Source organism: Mastigoproctus giganteus, chromosome 2, assembly GCF_048544385.1.
Source record: "Mastigoproctus giganteus isolate SK-2022 chromosome 2, ASM4854438v1, whole genome shotgun sequence".
In the NCBI taxonomy this organism is placed as follows: domain Eukaryota; kingdom Metazoa; phylum Arthropoda; class Arachnida; order Uropygi; family Thelyphonidae; genus Mastigoproctus; species Mastigoproctus giganteus.
The window spans coordinates 139,312,192-139,326,071 of record NC_143576.1 but is presented as its reverse complement, the minus strand read 5'-3'; the positions used below and the strand labels follow the sequence as shown (position 1 = coordinate 139,326,071).

The window sequence follows — 13,880 nt, the reverse complement described above, 5'->3', positions numbered from 1 at the left end:
TCTCCCCTCCCCCAAATGACTGGTGGGCAGAGGGGCCAGCATGGCTCCCCCTCATTACTAAGCAGACACCATGCCACCTGTGTAGTGTGGGATGCAGACACTGGTCAGCCAGGACTTAACCCTGACCAGTGTGGGAATGAGCAGCATACAGGTGCTCCAACATATGGATCCCTTTCCCTATGAACCTTCATTCCTACCACCTGGGTTGTAGGAATTGATATTTTTCTCAATCCCTTCCAACCTTGGTTGGAGGGGATTGAGAGAAATATCAATTAGGCCACCTTCTCCCCTTTGCCTGGTGGGAAACCTCACTGCCACCTGTCAACTCCCACCCCTACAACAGAATGGCATCCAGTCCTGGGGTCCCCTCTTCTGTTTCCCCTTTCAACCAGGTGGGTGCCTTCACCACAGCCCCCCTTTTTCTCTACCCTACCCCTTTACTCCCCACTTCCTATCTTCCACTTTCACTTTTTTTTTTACCTTGCCCTTCCTGTCTATAGTCTTGGCTACCACAGGGTTTGCCCGACCAGTGCTTTACACTCTCTGCTACCTAGCCCACCTCCTCATGGCACTGGACAGTAAACTAGAGATTTTTGTGTGAAAACACAGGCCCCCTAGGCTAAGGGGCTGGATGAACAGCACAATGCCACACGAATGCTCACTAACCTACATAAATCTGGCCTTTACAGAGTTTTGTATTCATCACTTTGCCGGACATGGAGTTGGGGGAAACCCCCGTTGCAGCATTATAAATAATACTATATAGCAGGGGTGGCCAACAAGTTGTTTTCCGGCTGTAATTTCGGTCGATCCTGACAAATTTTAAATATATATTTAAAAAATAGATTAGTCAAAATCTAAATGTTATTAAAAAAATCACTTGTAAGATTCCTCTTGTTTTCTGTGTAAGGAATCACTGTTGTATACAATTTATGTTAATAAAGAATCATTATTATTATTATGCGCCTACTTTAAAATCCGTTGAACCACATGACTACTCTTGTCTAGGTTATGTTGTGGAGGGATTTGTAGATTTTATTAATATTAAATCAGCTAAATTCTTATTTAGCTGAATTAATATTAATAACTGGACAGTACTAACATTAATTTGATTTGATTCATCAAGAGTGGGAACTAGAATACTTTTTTGTAATGATAAAATAAAAATGTTGTTTGATTTGCAATGCTTCTGTGGCTCTACCCAAAAAAGGAAATTTAAATAGAAAGGCACTTCAATGCATTCCATGGTAAATACCAATCGGATTTTCTGCCTAATAGTGACCTTAGAAAAAATAAATTAAAAGAACTTAAATCCAGATTATTCGCACAACAAAATTTCTTCGTGACATAATTTACAATCTAAAGCAGTAACTGTAACATCATTTAAAGTGAGTCATCTTGCAAAAAAATGCAACCACTTTCTGATGGTCAATTCATCAGACACATTTTTAGAAATAACATTCTCTTTTTAAAAATTTTAAGAACAAAAATGAAATTAAAAGTGCTCTTCGAGATCTTCAATTATCTCGAAATACTGATGTGGTGCATCGAAAAAATTAGTAAAAATATGAGCAAACAATTGCATGCTCGTATTGCTAATTGTGTGTCCTTTTCTTTACAGCTGGATGAATCTACAGATGTCAGTGATACAACTCACTTGCTCGTTTTTGTTTGTATGTTTTTCGATGATTCTGCCACTAGAGAAGAACTGCCGGGTATGGTTTCATTAAAAGAAAGAACTAGAGGTCTTGATATATTTAATGCATTCAAAAATTTTATTGAAAAAAATTAAATTACCACTATTTAAGCTAGTATCAATAACAACAGATGGAACTAAAGCAATGATGGAGCATCTTAATGAATTCATCGCATTGTGCCAAAAGGATGATGAATTTCCAGATTTTTTGAGTTACCACTGTATCATCCACCAACAAGTGTTAGCTAGCAAAAGATTAAATACTAAAAGTGTTATGGACATAGCTTTCAAAATCGTGAATATCAGAGGACAATTTTTCAAAGGAGACTTTTCAAAATGCAACTCGATGAAAATGAACCAGATCTGATATTACACAGATGTCAGGTGACTGAGTTGGAGTAAGTTTCTACAGAGATTTTGAAATTTGCTGAATGAAATTAAAAAAATTATTGATCAAAGAGGAGATGATTATCAGCAGCTACAATATGGAGTGGTTGTGTGACCTGGCTTTTATTGGCAGATTATACCAGTAAATTAAGTGATCTGAATTTGGAATTACAAGGAAAAAATAAAAATGTGGGTGACATAATTAGTAGTATTTCTGCATATAAATATCAATTTTTGGCAGTGGCTAAGAATCTCAAAGAAAAAAATTCGATCATTTTGCAAATATGCAAGATCATTTGCAAAAATATCCTGTTTTTGAATTTAATAGTGAAAAATATGTGTTCTGAAATTGAGAAAGTTATGCATGATTTTAAAACCAGATTCAGCGATTTTAAAACAATTGAAGACATTGTTCAATATATTTCTTATCCACTTAATGTCGACTTAGATACGAAACAAATTGCAGAAAAAATCGTTGAGATTTTTCACATGGAGAAAATATTACTTGAAAATGAAATTATTACATTGCAAATCTATCTTCCTAAAAGCCAGGTCATCAGAAAAAGACTTTTGGAAATATGTTGGCTGAGAAAAGTACCCAAATGTTAAAAAATGCAGCAAACTTTTAAATTCCTGTTTTGGTTCCACATATCTATGTGAATCAGTCTTTTCGTATTTGAAACAAACAAAGACGAAGAATCGCTCTACTCTTATGAACTTGCATACAGAAGATTTTTTAAGCTTGGCAGATGACATTAAGACACAAACTTCACATAAATTAAAAATTTAAATACATATGAATTTAAAATAAGAATTCTGAATTGTATTTAATTTTAAAATTTAAAACGACATTTTTCAATGTGTGTTGATTAACTTTTTTAACCATGTGCAATAAAATTCTTGAGATGGTAGATCACGGCATATTTTGAAGAAAAAAAGTAGATCGCATCACAAGTTAATTTGGCTACCCCTACTATATAGTATACTAGTTGAGGAAATTTCCAGGCAGAAGGAAAAACACGGGTGAATAAGAAAGTGTAAAGAGGCAACACAAAACAGGTGAAAGCTCTGGAGAATAGGCTTATTAGTTGAAGTGTGTTCATTGCAGAATTCAGTGCTATTAAGATGGCTATGTTAATCTTGCTTGTTATGTTAAGCTATGTTAATCTCCTTCTGGCTAATCTTTTTGTTCTGCAGACTGTAATCTGTACAGACTCTTTAGCCCTCAAAAATAATTTTAACAGTTCACATATACTTTTAAAGGAAATTAGAGCTCAGATATTTCATATGCCACTGAGGGGGCCAAGCCAGCCTCAGTAGTGCCAGTCCCAAGCCGTGATAAATGGTGAGGGTTGGCATCAGGAAGGGCATCCAGCCGTAAAAAACTATGCCAAAACAAAAGAAAATGATAGAATGACGGAAAGTAGATGTGGAATGGCTAGGCCGTACCCCATAAGCAACGCGCAGTCACGTCGCCCGGAAACTGTGAGAAAAGGGTCAAGGCTACTGAACAAAGGACGGGTTTGGTTAAAGAATTTAATTCAGCTAGAGAAGAAGAGGAGGTTGAAAAGTGTTAGAATAGGAACATTGAACATTGGGACAATGAATGGAAAGAGTAGAGAGATTGTGGATTTGATGCAAAGAAGAAGAATGAAGATCCTATGCCTACAAGAGACAAGGTGGAAAAGAAATAAAGCAAAAGAGCTCGGTGAAGGGTACAAGTTGTTCTTTAGGGGGAGTGGATGAGAGGAAGAAATGGAGTAGGTATTGTAGTTGATAAGGAGTTAAAAGATGGAGTGTGTGAGGTTAACAGGAGTGACAGAATTATGAGCATCAAACTGGAAGTGGGTGGACACTTGACCACAATAGTATGTGCGTATGCCCTGCAAATAGGATGTGGGGAAGAAGAAAAAGGACAGTTTTTGGATGGCAATGGATCAAGTGGTCATGGCAATACCTGAGAAAGAGAGGTTAATTGTTGAGGGTGATTTAAATGGATATTTAGGAAGAAGCAAGAGAGAGGAAGGAAGAGTGTATGGAAGGTGGAGTATTGGGGAAAGAAATAGAGAAGGGGAGAGGATAGTAGAACACGCAGTGGCATTCAACTTGGCGATAGTTAACACCTACTTCGAAAAGAAAAAGCCAGCTGATAACATACAAGAGTGGGGAAAGGACAAGCCAGATTGACTATATCATGTGCCGTAGGAGGCATCTAAAGGAAATGAGGAACAGCAAGGTGATAAATGTAGAAAGTGTGTCTGCACAACATAGATTGCTTGTGGTCGATTGGGAGGTTGCAGTGGACAAAAGTAGGAAATATTCAAGACAGAGGGAGAAAAGGATAAAATGGTGGAGATCGAAAGAGGAGGGTTTGAGGAAGGAGTTTAGGGAAAAAGTGCTAAAAGGAATAAAGTTACCAGAAGATGTGCAAGAGTGGTGGAAGTTAAATAGTTGTATCATAAGGAAAGTTGGAGAAGAGTTGTTGGGGAAAACATCAGGAAAGGGGGTGCCGGAGGGGAAGGAGGCTTGGTGGTGAGGAAGTGCAGTCGGTGATAAAACAAAAGGAGATGAAGAAAAGATGGGATTTAACAGGTAGCCAGGAAGATAAAAACATATAAATTAGCAAATAAGGAGGCAAAAAAAAGGGCTGTGGCAATAGCAAAGACGAGGGCAGTGGACTAGGCTTATGGGGAACTGGAAAGGAAAGATGAAGATAGGCAATTGATGAGAATAGCCGAAGCGAGAGAGACAAGGCATCAAAGGACTTCTCATCAATAAAACAGATAAAAGATGAGAGGGGAGTGGTTATACAGGACCAGGAGAAGGTTAAGGAAAGGTGGAAAGACTATTTTAAGAAGTTATTAAATGAGGAAAACCCAAGAGCATTATGCGAGGATGGAGAGACAAATGAAAGAGTAGTGGAAGGCATAAGCAGGATAGAAGTGGAAAGCGCACTCAGAAAAATGAAGGGGAAAGCAGTAGGTGTTGATCAGATACCAGTAGAGGTATGGAGAAGTCTGGGAGAAGAAGGGATCGATACCCTATGGGACTATGGAAAAACTGCGGCTGCAGGAGAGGATACCCGATGAGTGGAGGGAAAGTATACTTGTGCCAATCTATAAAGGAAAGGGTGATGTGCAGGAATGTGGGAACTACAGGGGAATAAAGTTAATGTCTCATTTGATGAAGATCTGGGAAAGAATTGTGGAAGGAAGGAAGGATAAGGCAGGAGATGGAAATAGGAGAGAAACAGTTTCGTTTCTTGCCGGGAAGAGGAACAACAGATGCGGTCTTTTCTTTGAGGCAGGTGATGGAAAGATACAGGGAGATGCATCTCCATACCTCATGTGCCCAGACAAGAGGTATGGAGATGCATGAGGGAGAAGGGTGCATCAGAAAAGTACGTAAGGCTTGTGAAGGAAATGTACGAGGGAGCGGTGACTCAGGTTAAGAGTGGTGTAGGTATGACTGAGGGGTTCTCTGTAGAAATTGGATTGCACCATGGATCTGATCTTAGCCCATATCTGTTTGATCTGGTAATAGATGTGTTGGTGAGAGAAGTGGAGTAGAACACCATGGAGTATGCTGTTTGCGGATGATATCGTACTGTGCGAACCATCCCAAGGAAAGGTAGAGAAGAAATTGGAGGAATGGAGGAAAGTGTTGGAAGAGAGAGGCATGAGGATAAGTAGAACAAAGACAGAATATATGATATTGAATGGAGAAGTTGAGAGTTCTATAAAACTGCAGGAAGAAAAGCTACCATCAGTTTCGAAATTTAAGTATCTGGGATCAAACATTGAGAGGGATGGAGGATTGAGTGCAGAAATACAGCATAGAGTGCAATGTGGATGGTTGAACTGGAGAAAGATCAGTGGGGGTGCTGTGTGATAAGAAAGTAAATTGTAGAATGAAAGGAAGAGTGTATAAAACTGTGGTTAGACCCACATTGATGTACGGTGCCGAGACATGGGCTATTACAAGGGCCCAGGAGAAGAAGATGGAAGTGGTGGAGATGAGGATGCTAAGATGGATGTGTGGTGTGAAGAGGAAGGACAGGATAAGAAATGACTGCATCAGAGGTACAGTTAAGGTGGGCCCTCTGAGTAAAAAAATGCAGGAATCTAGGTTGAGGTGGCTTGGACGTGTGGAACGAAGAAGTGAGGAGTATGTGGGGAAGAGGTGTGAAAAGTTGGAGGTGATAGGGAAGAGGGGGAGACCTAAGATGAGATGGAAGGACAAGGTGGCAGAAGATTTAAAAGAGAGGATGGAAGAGAGAGGAAGCCCAGGATAGGGAGGAATGGAGGAAAAGAATTAAGGACGGAAATGCCGACCCCATATAAACGTGGGAAGAAGGTGAAGATAAAGAAGAAGAGCTCAGATATTTCAAATCAGTGACAATACTTTCATTTTCCTGCACATGTTGGAATATCAGAAAATGAACATTCAGGTGAGGCAACAAGAAACCCCCTCTGACAATGATCCCTTTAATATTCCTTTTACAGATTATAAGCCAATAATAAGATGAAATGAAAAGTGGACTGAAATTTGGAATAACGAGAAATATAACAAGCTACAACAAATAAAACAATCCAACCATGGAAATTTTGCAAGTGTCTTTTTAGTGCTAGATGATCCCCACTGACATGGCTTACACTGTGGCTCCTCGCTTACCATAAAATGAATTATTGAATGCTCTCATTATCCACCAGCCAGATCTGCATCCTTTTGATCTCTATAACCTAGAGGAGACTAAGATGAAATTGGTTAAATGATGTGTGTACATCTGAGCCTATTTTAATAACTTATTATTATTATTATTGGCCATATGGTGCAAGGAAGCCTGAGACTTATGCTGCACCAGCCAAAAAAAAATTTCTGAATTACCCAGAGAGAGAGAGAGAGAGAGAGAGAATCACCACGAAGAATGATGATATCCAGCTCAGGACCCTGGGTGTGCCAAGCCCATACTCACCAGATGTGAGCCCCTGGGGATGTATGCTCATCTTCACTCCACAGTAATAGATGCAATATGGCTATAGTGGTCCTTACACCTCTCCAACAACAACAAAGTGAAGAAAGTCACAGAGCAAATAAATCAGACAAAGTAGATGGATGGTGGTTTAGACAACTAATAATTGAGATATTGTTATAATCAATATAATGGAAGCTAAAGTAGCATATCAGACTAGGTTAATGGCATTGAACTAATGATTGAACATTATATACAGGGTGTCTCAAAAATATTGGTACAAACATTTAGGGGAGGTAGGTAACATCTAAAGGAATGTGAATCGCGTAGGAACCCATAACCGGAAATGTCACCATAAGTCGGTAGATGGCACTGTTCATCAATTCGCGAGAGGGAAAATTTCTGGTTTACTCATTCAAGCAGTATTCGCCACACGAAGAGCATGCATCGATATACGAAGTGTGAGCTGGCAGGCATGGACCTAGTGTATGGATTAGCAGAGGGCAATGGACGAGCCGCTCAACGAATTTATGGAGAACACTTGACAGACAGACATGTACCGGACCACCGTTTGTTTGCGCATGTGCATCAAAATTTGTGTGATTATGGGTCATTTAGAGGTAACAGGAGTAGTGCGGGCAGACCACATTCGACGCAAACTCCCGCCATGGAAGAAAGTGTGTTGAATGCCGTCCAGAATAATCCTACTACCAGCACACGTGCTGTTGCCTCTGCTTTAGGAGTGTCTCGTTGCAGTGTACAGCATATCTGGCACGACGATTCATTACACCCCTTTCATCTCCAAAGGGTTCAGTTACTGCTCCCCCAAGATCATCATGCATGTGTGGCTTTTGCGCAGTGGTTTCTCCAAGAAATGTGTTCAAGACTTGAATTTTCCAGCCTATGTTTTGGTCTCGGAAGGCTTATTCAATCAGCACAATGCTCATGTGTGGGCTCACGACAACCCACACGGTGTGCGCCCCCATGTGGCACAACATCGCTTCGCAATAAATGTGTGGGCAGGTATGGTCGGTGACTGCTTAGTCGGCCCATACCTGTTACCATCCCGCATGAACTCCGCTAAATATCGGATCTTTCTTGAACAAGTTTTAGCAGGGTTACTTGACGATGTTCCAGCAAATGTGAGATGCAACATTTGGTTTAACATGATGGGACGCCTGCCCATTATGGAAGGTGTGTTCGTGACCATTTGAACAGGCGTTTTGGGCGTCGATGGATTGGCCGTGGTGGACCTGCTGCCTGGCCCCCACGCCCACCTGATTTATCGAGCCTTGATTTCTTTCTGGGGGGGGGGGGCTTTCAAATCTGTTGTGTATGAATTGCCTGTGGAGACAGAAATGGATCTCGTGGTGAGACTCGTCTGCGCTGCTGCTACTGTCAAAGAAAAGAAACTCCAGGTGTGTTCGACCGTGTCCGCCAATCCGTGCTGCGTCGGTGTCATGCATGCATCGCATCTCATGGTGGAACCTTCGAGCATCTGTTGTAACATCATGAAATGCATCCATCTCATACTCATTGTTAATAATATGTCAAATAAATGTTTGCCACTAATTACTGTCTTGTGTCATTTCTGCTTTTTGTGCCTCTGCTACTACTTTCCCGTGACGTTTCCAGTTATGGGTTCCTATGCGATTCACATTCCTTTAGATATTACCTACCTCCCCTAAACGTTTGTACCAATATTTTTGAGACACCCTATATACCTGTAACATAGCATCTGTATAAAGCTAATAGAGAAGTCACACATATTTGGCTGTCTATGAGGCCACATATACGTGACATGAGCCAAAATGATGCTCTTGAAGCCCTCCATAAATAAAAATAAATTATATACACATAGAAAGCCAATTATTAATAGAATACATTTTGGGGTTTGTTATGAAGAGCTAGCACCATTCAGTATAACTGAATGATGCTAGTTTTTTTCTCATTAGTGTAGCTATCTGGTTCTGATTGTTATCTACTAGTTACCAGCCAGTTTTAAGAGTATATTATACTTACTGGTATGCATACCGATAGAATAACAGTAGGTTGATAAACTGCTGCAAGCATAATGCTGATAAATTTCAATATAAATTGAACACAAATTTGTGTTAGACTGCATAATTCCCCAAATGGTATGTTACTCTAGGATTGCTGCCACCCAAATTCAGTACCCACCATTTATTAATATTATATCTAAACAAGTATTAATAAGTGTGTTTTTTACTTTAGTTACAGCTATGGTTAGAAATTGGCTATGTTGCCAGCCAGTTTTAAGAGTATATTATACTTACTGGTGTGCATACTGATAGAATAACAGTAGGTTGATAAACTGCTGCAAGCATAATGCTGATAAATTTCAATATAAATTGAACACAAATTTGTGGTAGACTGCATAATTCCCCAAATGGTATGTTACTCTAGGATTGCCGCCACCCAAATTCAGTACCCACCATTTATTAATATTATATCTAAACAAGTATTAATAAGTGTGTTCATTTGTTTTGTTTAAAACTGTACAGTTTTGAATATAGGTACAGTCAGTCCTCGTATAGCACGATAGTTATGTTCCTAGAAACCCTCGTGCAATATAAACAACGGGCCCTATGGGAAAAATAGGGTTAGGTGCCAACCACCCAAGATTGTGCACACATTTGTAATCAAAACATTACCAAACACAATAAATAATCGTAATAAAATACGTAAGTATTTTATTACGACTATTACATAATAAAATATTGCTAATGCTTTTGCTTCTATCGTAAGCAAACTTGTTTTGTGTTTGATTTTCTATCCAAACAGATGACAACTGTTCCATCTCTTCCAATTCTTTGGGTCTTAATCTGTTGGATTTTAATTACAACTTTGAGTTGTTCCTGCTATGAAAGTTTTTATTTTCTCTGCATTCTTTGTAATTCTCGGCATTGCCTCATTTAGGCCTGTAGCAAGTGCAATATCACATGGTCTTTCATTTCGCTCAGTGTGTCACAATTTCACATTTTTTTTCTCTATTGACAGAGGCGGACTGGCCATAAGCCTTACTAGTGAAACCACAGTGGGTCGGAGGCCAGTGTGATTTTGGCCATAAACGCTAGTATGAGGCCACTACAAATTTTCCAGGATAAGAATTTTTGACCCAGTCCACCTCTGTTTATCGACATTGCTTTTCTTTTTCTCTCTGAATCTGTAGTGTCTTCACAAGGACGCTTCCTTTTCACACCTTTTAATTAAGTATTTTACTCATTTTTAAGGAATAAAGCACAATTACAAAATGAGGAGGCACGCTTGATACACATAAAGCTGTGAGCGTGTAGCAAGTGAATAAACAACACTGTAAAGGCAGAGACAAATCTATTAACACCTCACTAGCTCACATTTTACTAAAGCACATTTCTGGGGGTTACTACCCTAAAACAAAAACAATTTCCAATTGCATTACTGCTAGTGGAATCTGTTATAAACTGGTAGTAAACTCAATCTAATTGCATTTGCGATAATACCGATAGCTGGAATTTTACGTTATTATGGTGAAATGTGTTTCCCCTTCACTGATATAAAAAACATAAATACATTTTTTTCGGAATCTTCTCTTCATTCCTATCGTGTTGCATTCAGTTGGGGTGATTCCGCGTCCGACTGCCATTTCTTATAAACACAAAGGTGAATCGTGCATAAGCGAATTCGGTTCGTGTTATATACGATATTGTTTCCCTATTTATAAATAGTGTATGATCGAATTCGTGTAGTGTAAACACGTGTTATACAAGGATTGACTGTATTAACTGCTTTCTTGAAACATGTTATGCTGATATTTCAAGAAAGTTTTTTCTTTTTTGATATATTTTTGATACTTATTGCTTCTATCATGTATCTAATTATTTCTTTCCTTTCAGGTTGATAAAACATTTGATCAGGATACTGATGCAGATTTGTGGAAAGATGGATTTTTTGGCAAACGAATTACTCGATATATATGTTTGTCAAAGGAGCAGGTTTGTGTAATTGTTAACATATATTTTAATTATGAAAATTGTAAATGCATTGTTGAGACCTTTTTTTCAGATATTTTCTAAAGGTTGCTCAAGAAAGTTACCGGTTAAAAAATGGAAGAAATGTTTTATGTTCCTCATTTCAAGAATAGTACCTTTGAGATTGGAACATGTAAACGGTAGTGAACAGAAAAAAATGTGATACAGTGCAGTTTGTTTTGGCAGGCAAATAATTAAGAAATGAATTAAAATGTGGAAAGAATCTGTGTTGGTTGTAGAATGTTTGTGGTTTCAGTAATTATTAATTATACTATGATACCTTCCCATGTGATTGAATTTTAGTTCAGTTTATCGTAAAATGTTAGGTTTACAGTTCTCCCTCTCCCCAGTGGAATTCTAATTACTAAAGAGGCAGTATTTCTGAATTATGCTTTTCCAACTTATGAAGTCTTATCATTAGGCCAATTGGAGTTATTAACAGTACACACGTTGACTCATTTTAGTTGTCATAAAGGATGAACGGAGTTTGTTAACAATAATCCAATGTGCCTGACAATGAGATTCCAAAGTAAAATTAAGAAATGTTCCCAGTTCTTAGGTTGATAATTTGAATTCTGCTGTGGGATTTTTTGTGCATTTATTTATTTGCAAATAAACTAAACTAAACTAAAATTCAGTCACATAAAAGTATTATTCTTTTATTAATTGATGAAACTATCATTCTGTGTATTTTGAATGGCCCAGTGAATATTTTGGATCTGTAGCTTAATTTTTGGTTTGTTTTGGGGAATCCTTTATGCTTTACTGTATGTAATATGTGTGTTTTATTTAACTATTTTTTTTTTTCATAGGCATACTATGTACATACTTTCATCTGAAAGTTATAAAAACAGTTAATCTCATTAAATATTTGAACTGATGTTACAACAAGCAGTTTCTTTAATTTTAAGGAGAAAATAACTGAGTTTACTTAAGTTTGTTCATATTCAATTAAAATAATTGTTGGAAAATCTGTGTATCAAAGTGATAATTTATGATGTCACATGTCACTGATATATTATAACATAATGATATCTATCTGTCATCCAGTTTTGCTGTGACATTAAATATAAATATTGACCACCTTTCATTAACTTATAGTACAGCCACCAGTGCTTTTTGACCCTCTTACAAAGAAAGGCCATAAACTTGCTTTGTAAATAATATTTGTTAATTTCTACTGTGTTTCACTTATATTACTGGACTAATTTGTATTTTCATAATTTAATTCATCATTACATGAAAGCTTACAATAAACTGATTTTCTGTTTTCCCTATTTCTCTTTACTTTATCCTAGAGGCAGATGGCTATGTTTTAGGTATATATATTGGCCTAATTGTCTACCAGTTATTGTCATATTATACATTAAAATAATAGGATGGTTAGGATATGGCAACTATTTTTACACACAGTCTTCATATCAAAGTTGAGCAATGATATTAGAGTTAACAATCCACACCTATACTCTGTTCAGTCTGACTTTAATCCTGACAAGAACAAATATACATCACATAGTAAAGTTTTGTTGGTCAGCTGCTGAATTACCACTGTATTTCCCAAGATGGCTAGTGATAACTTTACTTGATGATAGTATTGGTAGTGACAAATGATGCAAGAAAGTAAGCTTATACAGCATCAAAAAAAAAACAAAAAAAAACCACTTCCCGTATCACCTCTCCATCCCCTCTAAAGGTTTGTCTAGTTCTTCCTGGATATTATTTAAACTACCCACTTCTACAATGCCATTTTTGGAAATTTGTTCAAACCACCTACCCACTGGCTGAAGGCAAACTTTCTGTACATCTGCCTTGCAGCTATCATTCCATTTTAATTTATTCTCCTTTATGTGTGTAGTCTGAGCAAGTATTCCATCATCACTGAGCTTACTCAATTCATTCAAAGCCTTGAACACCTCAATCAGATCACCTCATGGGTGTCTAGTCTCCAGACACCACACTGCAATTTGCAGTACTGAAGTCTTTCCTGGCAAGAGCACCCTTTTGTTACTCTCACTAATCTTGTTGCTCTTCTCTACACCCTTTCCAACAGATCCACATCCATCCTAAAATAGATCTTCCAGACCTGCTCAGAGAACTTCATATCTGACTGCACAGTACCCCCAGGTCTGTTTCATTATTCACTACCTTGAGCATTGTACTACATAATAGGCACTTTAATCTGGGATTACTGCTACCCATGTGCAGTATCTTGCACTTGTCAATGTTAAATTTCAATTGTCACATCTTAGTCCATCTGCCTAATTTTTTCTGGATCTTGTACAGTAGCATACCTTGATTACTGTAACTACCCTGCCAACCTTTGTATCATCTGCAAACTTTGACATTAAGCCTGATGCCTTCATCAATATTGTTAATAAATGGAGAAAACAACGGTGGGCCCAGCACTGAACCATGGGGGAACTCTACTAATAACATTAGTCCAAGAAGCAGTGCCCATTGATAACAACTCTTTTTTTTTTCCCACTCAACCATCCATAGCAGCAACTGCTTCTTAACACACTGCTCCAATTTGTATAGCAGTTTTTTATATGCAATTGTATCAAAAGATTTTTTGAATTTTAAGTATAGGACATCAAAATTATTTTTTGCATCCAATTCCTTTGTTACTGCATCATAATATCCAATCAGATTGGTCAGACAAGGTGACCCTGTAACAAATCCATGCTGTGACTGCAGTATAACTGCATTCCTTTCTCTAGATGGCCTTGCATTGCTTCTTTACCGTCTACTCCATTATTTTCCTGTGGAACAGAAGTCAAGCTAACAGATCTGT

The 13,880-nt window shown here is 38.0% G+C and overlaps 1 protein-coding gene across 1 annotated transcript in view; it reads left to right on the top strand.

The window, feature by feature from the left end:
• The window catches only part of Mvb12 (multivesicular body subunit 12-like Mvb12), a 185,844-nt gene that overhangs the window by 89,936 nt on the left and 82,028 nt on the right, over positions 1–13,880 (top strand). Inside the window, exon 4 of the mRNA XM_090368688.1 lies at positions 10,952–11,050. Within this exon, the coding sequence (XP_090224814.1) occupies positions 10,952–11,050 (99 nt within the window). The remainder of the gene's footprint in view (positions 1–10,951; positions 11,051–13,880) is intronic.